General features: G+C 40.5%; 1 protein-coding gene across 3 annotated transcripts in view; it reads left to right on the top strand.

The window, feature by feature from the left end:
* Positions 1–13,982, top strand: part of LOC121855594 (membrane-associated protein Hem-like) — a 96,370-nt gene that overhangs the window by 79,165 nt on the left and 3,223 nt on the right. For all 3 annotated transcript variants that reach the window (XM_042350641.1, XM_042350642.1, XM_042350640.1), the window contains 2 exons: positions 6,172–6,309; positions 6,763–6,852. In XM_042350641.1, the coding sequence (XP_042206575.1) occupies positions 6,172–6,309; positions 6,763–6,852 (228 nt within the window). The remainder of the gene's footprint in view (positions 1–6,171; positions 6,310–6,762; positions 6,853–13,982) is intronic.

The following is a 13,982-nucleotide window of genomic DNA, read 5'->3' as shown; positions in this document are numbered from 1 at the left end:
ACGGTGATGCGTTCCTTCTGCAACTTCCGACCCCTTACCTTGCTGGCAGACTGGACAACGAAGGTCTTGGAAGGTAACTTTTTCCAGAAAAGACCAGATTCGTCCATGTTAAACACCTGGTCGTCACTGTACTGTCCTTCCTCCATAATCTCACGTAAAAACGGAGGAAAATCTCTAGCCGCCACACGGTCAGCACTCGCTTCCTCACCACCAATGTTGATGTTGGTGATCTTGTTCCTCTTCTTAAACCTATGCAGCCAACCAGAGGAAGCATTGAAGGGTTTGGGCTCTGCAATTCCCAGCTTACGTGACACTGCTGCGTATAGCTCACGTGCGTACTCCTGCACTGAGCGCGTGTCCACCGCCATGTTGCGTCGCGCCTGACGAACCAAATAACTCACCAGCAAATTTTCCACTTTTGCCAGCACCCTGTTCTGGCAATACCTGATAGATGAAGCACCTGCAGACTTTGTGATTTTCATGTGCTCTTTGATCTTGGCTGCATCCTTCTTGATCGTGCGAATCGTAGATTCGTTGACGCCATGCTGGCGCGCGAGATCAACTTGCCGTCTTCCTTTCTCCAAATCTTGAACAATTTGGTACTTCACCTCGTAGCTTAATGAACGTCGTATCTTCTTTGGCTTAGTGCCGCTGGGTCCAGGTAAGGAAAGGTCTCTCTCTGGGGGCGGTGGTGGTCCGGCGGAAGCCATTTTACGGAACAATGGATGCGCGTTTACACGGTGTGGCCTTGAGGGATGAAACTGCCGCAGCTAGGTCAAGCATCGTCTCTCCTCCCTCCCTCCCTCCCTCCCCGGGGTGGTCACGTCATAATACTTTAAGCCAATTACAGCTTGCAGCAGAGGGGGGTAGGGATGCATGGCCAATCACAGTCCGATACGTCATATGACGTCAGTGATAACGCAACAAAGACACACACTGCGCAACCTTACCGCGCCGCTTGCCCAAGCGGAGGGAGGAGGAGGGAGAGGCAGGCAGGCGGGCAGGCGGGTGGCGCGTGGGCAAAATCTAAAAATAGCGTCTCGAGCCGGACACTCACCGCGTATATGATGAAAAATTCTGCGTTAAGTGAAAGTTCAGCTCTGGCGAGGCACCGCGTATATGATAAAACGCGTTAAGTGAAACCGCGTTAGGCGGGGTAATACTGTATTAACAAAGTTGTGAGAAGTACAAGGAATTAATAATGATGAGGTTCAATTAAAGGGAACTTAAATAGGGTAGGAGTACTTGGATTGGTGAATGTTGTGACTTACATTTAAAAAAAAATGCAGGGGATGATTGATTGAATTTCATTGGGACACTGGCTTTGGAAATAGTGGAAGAAAAAATTTAGTTTTAGCTGTGATAGGATATCAAACTATCTCACTTGTTAACACTTGCCTGAATGAGTGTAGGTTGGTCGCTGGTACCTTTGATGCAGCTGAGTGAGATATCAGGTAATCTCACGGTTTGTCACCTTTGATACAGTCGTAGATTGGTTGAGAGTTGAAATCGTCACAGCTGTCCTGGGTTGTACTTGTAATTATCTTAGCTTGTAAGTTTAACAAGACACACAGGTTCTGTTATCTTCACTCGTTGTTCCTTGGTTTAATGTAAACACCCGTGGTGATTTTCTAGTTACCGTATTTTTCGGCTTGAAAGACGCACTTTTTATGACAAAAATATACCTTGAAAATTACCATGCGTCTTCCAGGACGCGAGATGATAGTTGTAGCAGAGGTTTTCTTAGGGTCAACTGAAATCAGCCCCTTACAAAGACTGTTACCTCATTACAGTACTTAAAAATCACAAGTATTCTCTATACTGTACTGTACTATAAAACTATTGATTTAACTAATATTGTTGATATATTGCAAAAAATAGTAAAAATAAACCCTTGCTGCTGTGTGGTTTGTTTTCTAATGGCAGTGGTGCGGCAGTGCCATCTATTGAGGAGTTGCTAAAGGTTGTCTGCTGGTCTCAAAGCGCAAGAATGTGTTTCTTTATACGTAGGCTCTCATATTTGGACACCTATTTACAGTAGGCTCTCATATTTGGATACCCATTTAGACTGTAAAAAACCCACAAAATTAAAATCTTCCAAATTTAAATACAACTTCGTCATCCAAGTAAAAACACACACACAACAACATTGGCTGTCCTTATGTTTTCAACTTTACCACCACTGGTGGGTAGAATTTTTTTTTAATTCAGAAACATTAATTAAAATAAATATGAACAGTAAATAAGTGTTGCTTTCATATTTTTATGTAGAGTAATGACGATATGTTTACACATGCTCACTTACATACGCGATCTCACTTTTTTTTTTACCCTTAATTGTTAGCTACTTCCATTGTTCCATTTATTAACATTAAATAACATTACTTAAAACAACCATATTAATTTTTCTACATTAATTTTACTACAGCTACAACCTGGGTCTTATTTTCTTCAGTTTTATAGGTACTATGTAGAACCAATCAGTCACTGGTTTTGCAAACATTGAGTTGTTTTTTTACTTTAATTTTTTGTTTTTAAATGAATATTTTTGGTTGATATACATGTTTACATTTGCTTACCTTCTAATGTTGGAAAATATTTCCCGTCGTTGTCGTACCGACAAAAACAAGAGAAAGAAGGTAAACACTACAGCCCGCTAGATGTGGAGGGGACCAGGTGCATAAAATGAGTGCTGTATTAAAGATTTCATCTTCTTGTACAGATTTTTTTTTAAATTGATTAAAATGACAACTGATAAGCAGTTCTAAGTGATGATATTCAAAGAGGTGTGTGTACTTGTGCCAAAAGGGCTGTATAATTATCAAGCAACGGTTTCACTGGTGTCAGTAGTAGGCAGCTACCAAACAGGGAGGTACTACTGCCTGGGAAGACATTGGTAGACCTTGCTGCCATATGGCATCACAAAAATTGTGACCAAGTCCCAGGTTGCTGATCTGACTTTCTGCCTCATTTACACACAATTGCAGGGTCTCAATTGTTTCTTACTTTGACAAAACAACTTACATATATTGTTTCTCACTCTTGATTTTTTTATAATTTTTTGTATTTCTTTATGGTTCTTTATTATTTTTATTATTATTACAGGTTGACAACCCTTTATCCGAAATTCCGAAAACCGAAAGTTTTTTTTGAAGCAATTTTTTTTTTTTTACAGGGATTAGCCCACCCAGGGCATAGATCACTGACCCACATCGGGGCCGAAAATGTAATAGTAATAATAATATAATAATAATAATTATTCATAGTAAATAAAATTTTTAATAAAAATACACCAAAATAAAATAATAATGATAACAATAATAATAATAATAATAAATATAATAATAAAAATATTAATGTAATAATGTAATACTAGTATAATAATAAAATAATAATAATAAAGAAATACAAGAATGAAAAAAAAAGATCAAAAGTGAGAAACACGACCTAGACCTATGAATTATTATTTTTTTACGCCCCAGAACGTATTGGGTCAGTGATCTATGCCCGAGGTGGGCTAATAAAAAAAAAATCTGAAAACCGAAAAAATTCCAATGCATACTATTTAAGGATTTCTGATAAAATTGTCAACCTAAATATTATTCCTCCTCCTCCCAATCCTCCTCACTCCTCCTCCTCCTCCTCCTCCTCCTCCTCCTCCTCCTCCTCTCCCTCCTCCTCCTCCTCCTCCTCCTCCTCCTCCTCCTCCTCCTCCTCCTCCTCCTCCTCCTCCCTCCTCCTCCTCCCTCCTCCTCCTCCTCCTCTCCTCCTCCTCCTCCTCCTCCTCCTCCTCCTCCTCCTCTCCTCCTCCTCCTCCTCCTCCCTCCCTCCCCTCCTCCTCCTCTCCCTCCTCTCCCCTCCTCCTCCTCCTCCTCCTCCTCTCCTCCTCCTCCTCCTCCTCCTCCTCCTCCTCCTCCTCCCCTCCTCCTCCTCTCTCTCCTCCTCCTCCTCCTCCTCCCTCCTCCTCCTCCTCCTCCTCCTCCTCCTCTCTCCTCCTCCTCCTCCTCCCTCTCCTCCTCCTCCTCCTCCCTCCTCCTCTCCCTCCTCCCCTCCCTCCTCCCTCCCCTCCTTCCCCTCCCCTCCCCTCCTCTCCTCCCCTCCCCTCCTCCCTCTCCTCCTCCTCTCCCTCCTCCTCCCTCCCCTCCCTCCTCCCTCCCTCCCTCCTCCCTCCTCCTCCCTCCTCCCTCCTCCTCCTCCTCCTCCTCCCTCCCTCCTCCCCCTCCCCTCCTCCTCCCTCCCTCCCTCCTCCCTCCTCCCTCCCTCCTCCCCTCCCTCCTCCTCCTCCTCCTCCCTCCTCCTCCTCTCCTCCTCCTCCCTCCCTCCCTCCTCCTCCTCCCTCCTCCCCTCCTCCTCCCTCCTCTCCTCCTCCTCCTCCCCTCCCTCCCCTCCTCTCCTCCCTCCCTCCTCCTCCTCCTCGTCCCCTCCTCCCTCCCTCCCTCCTCCCTCCCTCCCTCCCTCCTCTCCCTCCTCCCCTCCTCCTCCTCCCTCCCTTCCTCTCCTCCCTCCTCCTCCTCCCCTCCTCCTCCTCCTCCTTCCTCCTCCCTCCTCCTCCTCCTCCTCCTCCTCCTCCTCCTCCCTCCCTCCCTCCTCCTCCTTCCCTCTCCTTCCTCCTCCTCCTCCTCCTCCCTCCCTCCTCCTCCCTCCCTCCTCCTCCCCTCCTCCTCCTCCTTCCTCCTCCCTCCTCCTCCTCCTCCTCCTCCTCCTCTCCTCCTCCTCCCTCCTCCTCTCCCTCCCCTCTCCTCCCTCCCCACCTCCCTCCTCCCTCCTCCTCCTCCCTCTCCCCTCCCCTCCTCCCTCCTCTCCTCCCTCCCTCCCTCCCTCCCTCCCTCCTCCTCCCTCCCTCCTCCTCTCCCTCCTCCCCCTCCCTCCCTCCTCCTCCTCCCTCCCCTCCCTCCCTCCCTCCTTTCCCACCTCCTCCCTCTCCCTCTCCTCCCTCCCTCCCTCCCTCCCTCTCCCCTCCCTCCCCTCCCTTCCCCTCCTCCCTCCCCTCCTCCCTCCCTCCCTCCCTCCCTCCTCCCCTCCCCTCCCTCCTCTCCCTCCCCTCCTCCTCCCCCCTCCCCTCCTCCTCCCTCCCTCCCTCCCTCCCTCCTCCCTCCTCCCTCCCTCCCTCCCCCTCCCTCCCCCTCCCTCCCTCCCTCCCTCCTCCCCCTCCCCTCCTCCTCCCTCCCCTCCCTCCCTCCTCCCTCCTTCCCCTTCCCTTTCTCCTCCCTCCCTCCCTCCCCTCCCTCCCTCCCCCCTCCCTCCCTCCTCCTCCTCCTCCTCCTCCTCCTCCTCCTCCTCCCTCCTCCTCCTCCACCTCCTCCCTCCTCCTTCTTCTTCTTCTTCTTCTTCTTCTTCTTCTTCTTCTTCTTCTTCTTTGGATAATCTGTTGCTCAAATTGCTGATGAAATGATACTCATATGAGTTGTTATTATGACATATAAAAGTGTCGTACAGTGGTCCCTCGGTTAACGAACACAATTCGTTCCAGAAGGTCGTTCGTTATGTGAAAATTTCGTTAACCGAATCCATTGTTTCAATGGGAAATTGGGTAATTGGTTCCAGCTCACCAAAAAGTACATACAAAGTAAAAAAAAAACTGCATTAAAGTACACTTACTTTGAGGTGTGAATGTAGAAGGCTCCTGGTTGATGATGATGATGGGAATTAGAAGTGGGGTTGAGGAGAAGGGAGAAGAGAAGGATGTGGTATGGAAGAGAAATCACCTTTCAGTGGACCCATGCTTGATGCTATATATTATCAATATGTTAACTAAAGTTCATAATGACCAATAATTTCAATGAAAAATGCAAAAATATTCATGACACCAACAAAATGGCTGCTCTCTCGACAGTAAACAAAGCCAGACTGAACCTGGACTGCATATAATATTATCAATATGTTAAATAAATGTTAAAATGAAAAATAATTTTAATATAAAACATTCAAAAATATTAAATAGCTCAACTTTGTTGATATTTACTCAATTGGAAACGAATTTAAACATAGAACAAAACGTGATCTTCGTAAGGATTTCATTAATCAAATTTTTGTTCGTTAACCAAATTGAAGATTCTTGTGGAAGGTAATTCGTTAACCGAAATTTCGTTAACCGAGGGACCACTGTACAATATATGTATAGTCTTGAATCATGGAAAGATGTTTGAATAAAATTGCCTCTTATATTTACAGGTATACAAGACAGCATATGCTGCCCATGCAAATAATTCACACTGCTTAGCCCAAGCTGTCAACACATTATTTGCAGCTCTCTTTACGTATTGTGGACGGGGGCAAGATATTGAAGAAAGACTGAAAGAATTTCTGGCGGTAATATAATCAAACAACTTCCATTGAATTTTATACTATATTTTTCTCTTTAAAGTTGTGACATAGATTCAAATACCTGACCAAAGTTTCTTAGGAAAAATGATATATCCAGCACTTTACTTTGAATACAAATAAGATGAGAAAATTCATATTTAGTCTTGGATAGGACAGGTACGGTATACAGTATACTGTATATTTTGAACATTACACATTTACTGATAGCAGAAGTCCACTTCTTAACTATGAAATAATTGTTTTCTGAATTTGTCTAAAGAAATAGCTTGACATGTCAGTGGAGGGAAATAGCATGTGGAGATAATGGAGATCCAGATTTGGGAAGGATCTCATTGATGGAAGTATGTAGCTACTTTCCTTTACTTTAATGGAAGCTAATTTTGATTGTTCCATCACAGATAGATAGATAGCCTGAGTGCTTTTGTTTTTGTGTTGTAGCTTGCATCATCAAGTCTTCTCCGCCTGGGTCGGGAGAATGATAAGGACGTTATTAAGAACCGAGATGCTACATATATCCTGCTCCACCAAGTGAGTCTTGAAGATGGTTTAATTAAGCATTTATTTTCCATTTAGTATCAGTTTTAGACATTACAAAATTCTGTTACTTCTCCAAAAATTGATAAATCACTTGTTCTGTGGTTTGAATGTCTAAAAGTTTGAAAGTTTAAAGTTGACTACAAAAAAAATAATATAGAAAAACCATTTGGTAAATATACAAGCAAGTGTCAAATTAACCTAAAAAAGAAAAGTTATAACTTATCCTGTTTTGTCATGTAACTACAATAAACCTGTGCTATTCGCGGGGATTAGATTTCAAGGAATGGCGCTAATTGGCAAAACCGTGAATAGCAACTTATACTACCTTAGTGAACTACTGTATACCTATACTGTGTATGAGAAACAAGTCACCAGTACTACTTAGTTAACTTCGTATATGGAAGTTTGGAGCTTAATGAAGAGTACTGTACAGTAGGATGAAATCTGGTTACTAAAGCATAGGGAGATCATCAGGATCACTGTTCGAAGAGGGTGATGCAATGGTGGTTGGTGGAACTGGCAGGTGGTGGAGAGGCACATGGTCGAGAGGCGGGTGGCGGAGTGGTGGGTGGTAGAGAGGTGGCAACAGCTGACCGAGTAGATGAATCAGTTGGGCGAGCGGTTGGTTCTTTCTTGAAAAACATCATGATTGGTAGTAGTTTCCTCTTGGCTTTTAGGTCTTTAGACATTTCCTGGTAAGGAGCCAATGCCTGGTTGATTTCTCGGACGATCTTAAGGCTCTGTTCCATGGAAGAGTCATGGTCAATAATGAAATCAGTTTCCACCTTCACATGTCGAAATAGTTAACCAAAATTCTTCAAGCCCCAACCTTTTGTTGCAATTCAATGATTTTTTCCGCTTCATATTCCTCAGCATTTTATACCAACTCTTCCAAATCCTCTTCTGTCAGTTCCTCTCCATGCCCATCAGTCAGTTCTGCCAATTGACATGTAACACTCACAATGTCATTCTCATCCTTTACTCTGGAAAGAAATCCCAGGAAGGAATTCACACACTCAGGCCATAGGATTTGCTAACAAGCATTCATTATCTCTGGTTTTAGTTCATTGAATGATTCACTGATGTTGGTAATGCAATTTGCAATGTTGTACTCCTTCCAACACTTGCTAACATCAAGGTCAGGGTCTGCGTCCATGGCACTACGGATAAGACCAAAAGAGCGTAGTCTGCAATATGCCAATCACATTTCAGGACGCTATCATTCTGCCAAATTCTAAAATAGATATGCTAGGCCTCACCATTTCCTCTAATATGTTATGGAAGCCACACATCCTCAACATTGCTAAAGCTGCCTCCAAAAAAGCTGGGAATGCTGTTCAGATGTCATAGCTACTTCACTCCTGAGCAGTTGCTTCAAGTATATAAAAGATTCATTCGTCCTAACTTGGAGTACTGCTTTTATATCTGGGGTGGCTGTTCTTCTGTCCACTTGTTAGATAGGGTGGAATCAAAGGTATTTCGTCTTATTATCTCTTCTCCTTTAGTTGACAATCTTTCTTCCCTTTCTTTTTGCCACAATGTTGCTTCACTCTCTCTTTTACAGGTACATTAATGGGCAATGTTCAGTGGATTTGGCTTCCTGTGCACCGCCGGCGAGGCCGTGGTCTCGTAACACACATTTTGCCCGCGGTGCCCGCCATTACTCTGTGGATGTCAGTCACACTAGAATAACCCATTATAGTACAGCCTTTTCCTCACACAGCCAAACTGTGGAATGCTCTGCCTTCTTCTGTGTTTCCACACTCATATAATCTGTCTCACGTTAAAAAGCTGGTTTTCCGGCATCTTCGTGGTGTGGATTAATATAACCTTTTCCTTTTCTATTTTGAATTTCTTTCTACCGTATATACTCGTGTATAGTTCGAGTTTTTAAGACCAAATTTTTAGGCAAAAAATTGGGGGTCGTCCTATACATGTGTAATAGTTTTGTTAGGTTGAACCCGTGCATGATGGGAAGGTCAAGGAGCAACTTTTAGCTTCAGACATGAAAAATATTTACCATTTACTGCCAGTAAACAATGGAAACGTAAAATATGTACCATTTAGTAATGAAAAGTTGTGCAGTTCCTTCAGCAAATGAAGCTCACCAACTTACAATAGGCTAAATTACCTTACAATGTGCTTTCAGTAGTCTATGTTGAAGTTCTTAGTACAGGCTAACTTATCATATCATATACTGTATCACAGTTCTCATTGATCTACAAAAAATACCGGTAATAAAAACCTTTTCGATATTTCACACTTAATATAATACCCGGTAATCTACTTCAACGTCCTATTGTTTACAACGACGTATGACGCACCACCAGCTGTTGAGTGTATCAGCTAGACGGTACACTTGTTTTTCGAATCGTTTTCAGTTAAATCACTGTTACATCACATGTATAATTTACCTTAGCTGTGCCTGAATGAATATGTTCTCGGAGATAAATAGTAGTTTTGCTGAAACGTGATGTATTTCAATGTAAAATAGGATAAAATACATGACGAAAACAAAAGATTTTACCTAACCTTCCGATGTTCAAGAGAAGTTACTCGTTTTTTAATAATTTTTGGTTAAAATATTGTTATATTACAATGGTATTCTATTCATACTGTGCTTGATATAATGCATTCACGGAAATGTAATATTTATGCTGAAATTACGTACGTTTTACAGTGGAAAATGGGATAAAATCGTGACGAAAACAATGACTTCCGCTTTCTTTCGTTCAAAAGATGTTACCGTAATCGCTTTTCGAATGGTTTAGTTAAAAAACTGTTGTACAGTGGGGTATGCTATAACGAATCTAATTGGTTCTAGAACCTTGTTCGTTATAGCATTCGTTCGTTATAGGATTAATCCGTTACAGGCCCCCAAATACAACCACTGAACACTGAAAAATATAATATAAAATTGTAAAAATTTTAAAAAAGTGCATAAATATGCATCTGAACCCCTGAAATAAAGAATAACATTAATACTTGTAATAAAAAAACAATAAATTAGTAAAAAAAAAAAAAAAAAATTAATGTTCGTTGTAGGAGTTTTGTTCGTTATAGCATTCTCAATTTTATAGGTAAAACTGTTCGTTATAGGAATATTCGTAGTAGAATCCATTCTTTATAGCATACCCCACTGTATTACAATAATATTCCCTCCTAATTGACTTGAATAAATACTTGAATGGAAATATACAATATTTTTGTTGAAACTACCCGCGTTTCAGTGTAAATTGTCGTAATAATAAATGGTAAACAATTCGCCTTCGGCACTCGTGTTTCAGGCACAGCGAGCCTCAGTTTATCGGACGTAGAGCGTCTTTACTGAAGGTTTTGTTGTTCCATTACCCTCAAAAACTTGGGTTGACCTATAAACAAGGAATATCATAAATTAACGATTTCTTGGTCAAAAAATCAGGGTCGACCTTTAAATGAGTGGGGGTTATAGACGAGTATATACGGTATTCTTATTTTTTTGCCCCCTAGGCCCCATTGTGGGTCGATGACCTGTTCCCGGGTGGGCTATTCCCTTTTAAAAAAAGGAAGAAAAAAGTGCATATTACACCCTGATCGAGAGGCTGAATAAGAGCAGTGGTGTTAGGGGGTAGGAGCACCACCTCTACTCCTGGATGGCTTAACTGCAAACTTTCTGGGTGGCCTGGTGCATTATCTATAAAAAAACAGCACCCTGAATTCCATCCTCTTGAAAGCAAGATACTTTTCCACTTCCGGGATGCAGCATTCATGGAACCAATCCAGGAATGCTTGCACAGTTATCCATGCCTTTTGGTTGGACTGGTAAAAGGTTCTTTTTTTTTCCTTTTAAAGCCCAAGGATGTGCTGAATGGTAAAGCAAGCCAGGTTTGATCATGTGGTCAGCTTGTAACAGCACAATTTGTATTATATAAATATTATTTATCCAAATGTATATTACCCATATATTCACCAAGTCATTCATCCATGAGTATGAATCAATTGGTGAGTTGACATTTCCTCTGGGGAGCAGGCGAGGTCAAGCTTGGTCAACACATTTCAACAACAACAACCTGACGCGTATCCTGTAAGGAACGCTGGACAACTCCCTCTCCCTGGTGAGAGAGAGAGAGATTATCATATCACCTGTTACCCAGTGAACACCTCACTTAAGTGCTCTCCCATATTAGTGTAACAAGACATTTCCCTGAGCAGAGAAGGTACAATATACTCTCAACTGAACTCAGTACCTGTGAAACAATATTTTTCTACATTAAAGCAAAACTAACAAAGTGTTTACTTCAGCCCTGCCACTTATCAAATCAAGAACTATTTTATATATATATATATATATATATATATATATATATATATATATATATATATATATATATATATATATATATATATATATACATATATATATACAATTATATATACTTGCGGTCAGCTAGAGAACCCAGAGATTCCGTTAAAAGTGGCTCATGAATCCAGTGAACAACAGAACATATGGGATTAATTCCAGTAGAAACAACCCGACCCCAAACCACTTTTTGAGGCTTGCTGCTTTATGTTGTAGTAAAAATAACATCTTAATTTTATGATGGTACATGCACACAATTAATACTTAAAGAGAAATAGAGAAATACAGTCGCCAAGTTAATGTCCATTCAAATAATGGACTCAACTCCCTCCCCCTCTTCTCACACTACACTGCCGGCTCTTCCCTCTCTCACACTTTTTGGACAAACCACAATTTTGGGATAACCTCAAACTAAAGTTAGGAAAATATAATTGACATTGCTGGATTCCTTGTAAGACCAGGAATATTTTGAATATAAATATCATATATTTTGCACAAAAGATAACATAGTTACCTAGAGAAAAAATTTTATCTAAAAATTGTAAGTTTAAAGCAAAATATATGATGTTTATATTCAAAATTATCACCAAATTATAAGAATTCCAGCAATGTAAATTATATTCTGACCGGGTAATTTGTATGAATTTTATGAGCTAAAACAAATATCTTCAGTTAATAAAAAAAAAATAATCTTCACGACACTATCTGTCAATCAAAGTACCCCACCTTGCCTCCCCCCCTCTTCCAACAGCGCGGTCAGTCCCAACCCTCCCCCCACCAATCCTCCCTTCCAGAGTTTTTAACATTTAGTATTAAATAATACCTCAGATTAAAGTTAGGATAATATAATTGACATTGCTGGATTCCTTGTAAGACCAGGAATATTTTGAATATAAATGTCATATATTTTGCACAAAAGATACCATAGTTACCTAGAGAAAAAATTTTATCTAAAAATTGTAAGTTTAAAGCAAAATCTATGATGTTTATATTCAAAATGATCACCAAATTATAAGAATTCCAGCAATGTAAATTATATTCTGACCGGGTAATTTGTATGAATTTTATGAGCTAAAACAAATATCTTCAGTTAATAAAAAAAAATAATAATTCTTCACAGGGTAACAGATGGTCGGTCGGTCCCTCCCCACCCCCCACCAACCGTCCCAAGGAGATGTGTGGGATAACCACTAAATTTTAATAAATAATACCTCAAACTAAAGTTAGGATAATATAATTGACATTGCTGGATTCCTTGTAAGACCAGGAATATTTTGAATATAAATGTCATATATTTTGCACAAAAGATACCATAGTTAGCTTGAGAAAAATTTTTATCTAAAAATTGTAAGTTTAAAGCAAAATATATGATGTTTATATTCAAAATGATCACCAAATTATAAGAATTCCAGCAATGTAAATTATATTCTGGCCTGGTAATTTGTATGAATTTTATGAGCTAAAACAGGCAGTCAGGCAGGGTGGCTGGTGTGGCAAATCTAAAAATAGCGTCTCGGACACTCACCGCGTATATGTGGAAAAAATCCGCGTTAAGTGAAAGTTCAGCTTTGGCAAGGCACCGCGTATATGCGAAAACGCGTTAAGTGAAACCGCGTTAGGCGGGGTAAAACTGTAGTAGTTTTGCTGAAACGTGATGTATTTCAATGTAAAATAGGATAAAATACATGACGAAAACAAAAGACTTTACCTAAGCTTCCGATGTTCTCGAGATGTTATTCGTTTTTTTAATAGTTTTCGGTTAAAATTCTGTTATATTACAATGATATTCTATTTATACTGTGCTTGATATAATACATTCACGGAAATGTAATATTTTTTGCTGAAATGACGTACGCATTACAGTGGAAAGTGGGTTAAAATCGTGACGAAAACAATGACTATGGCTTTCTTTCCTTCAAAAGATGTTACCGTAATCACTTTTCGAATGGTTTAGTTAAAAAACTGTTGTATTACAATAATATTCCCTCCTAATTGACTTGAATAAATACTTGAATGGAAATATACAATATTTTTGTTGAAACTACCCGCGTTTCAGTGTAAAGTGTCGTGATAATAAATGGTAAACAAGTTTATAGGACGTAGTGTTTCTCTGAAGGTTTTGTTGTTCCTTTACCCTCAAAAACTTGGGTCGACCTATAAACGAGGAATATCATAAATTAACGATTTCTTGGTCATAAAATCGGGGTCGACCTATATACGAAGGGGGGTTATAGACGAGTATATACGGTATATATATACACCTAGACCCCGACTTACGACTACGTGGACTTACGACCGTCGGGACTTACGACCCCCTCAGATATAGATAAAAAAAAAAAAAAAAAATTTAAAATTGCACACGCATTTTCTATACCGAAACGTTTTCAGTTAATGTAGTCTCCATGTATAATTAGAAAATTATGGGGGCCCCATGTGCATTCAGCTGAGTACATTAAAGGTTAAGTGCTCAGTCACACTGTATCCATTCCTTATTATTTATTACTTTCACTGTACTGTATCCATTCATCATTATTCATTACTTTTACTGTACTGTATTTCATTGTAGATTTTTTTTTATCTATGTCGGACTTACGACCTGGATTTGGGTCCCTAACACCGTCGTAAGTCGGGGTCTAGGTGTAGTTGATTGTGTGGAATCCTTTATCTTGTCCTTGAATTAATCTTTACCTTATTTTTATAACTACTGTGAATATATATATATACAGTACTGTATATATATATATATATATATATATATATATATATATATATATATATATAT

This window comes from Homarus americanus, unplaced genomic scaffold (genome assembly GCF_018991925.1).
Source record: "Homarus americanus isolate GMGI-L3 unplaced genomic scaffold, GMGI_Hamer_2.0 scaffold48406, whole genome shotgun sequence".
Lineage (NCBI taxonomy): Eukaryota > Metazoa > Arthropoda > Malacostraca > Decapoda > Nephropidae > Homarus > Homarus americanus.
This window is presented reverse-complemented; position numbering and strand designations above follow the sequence as displayed.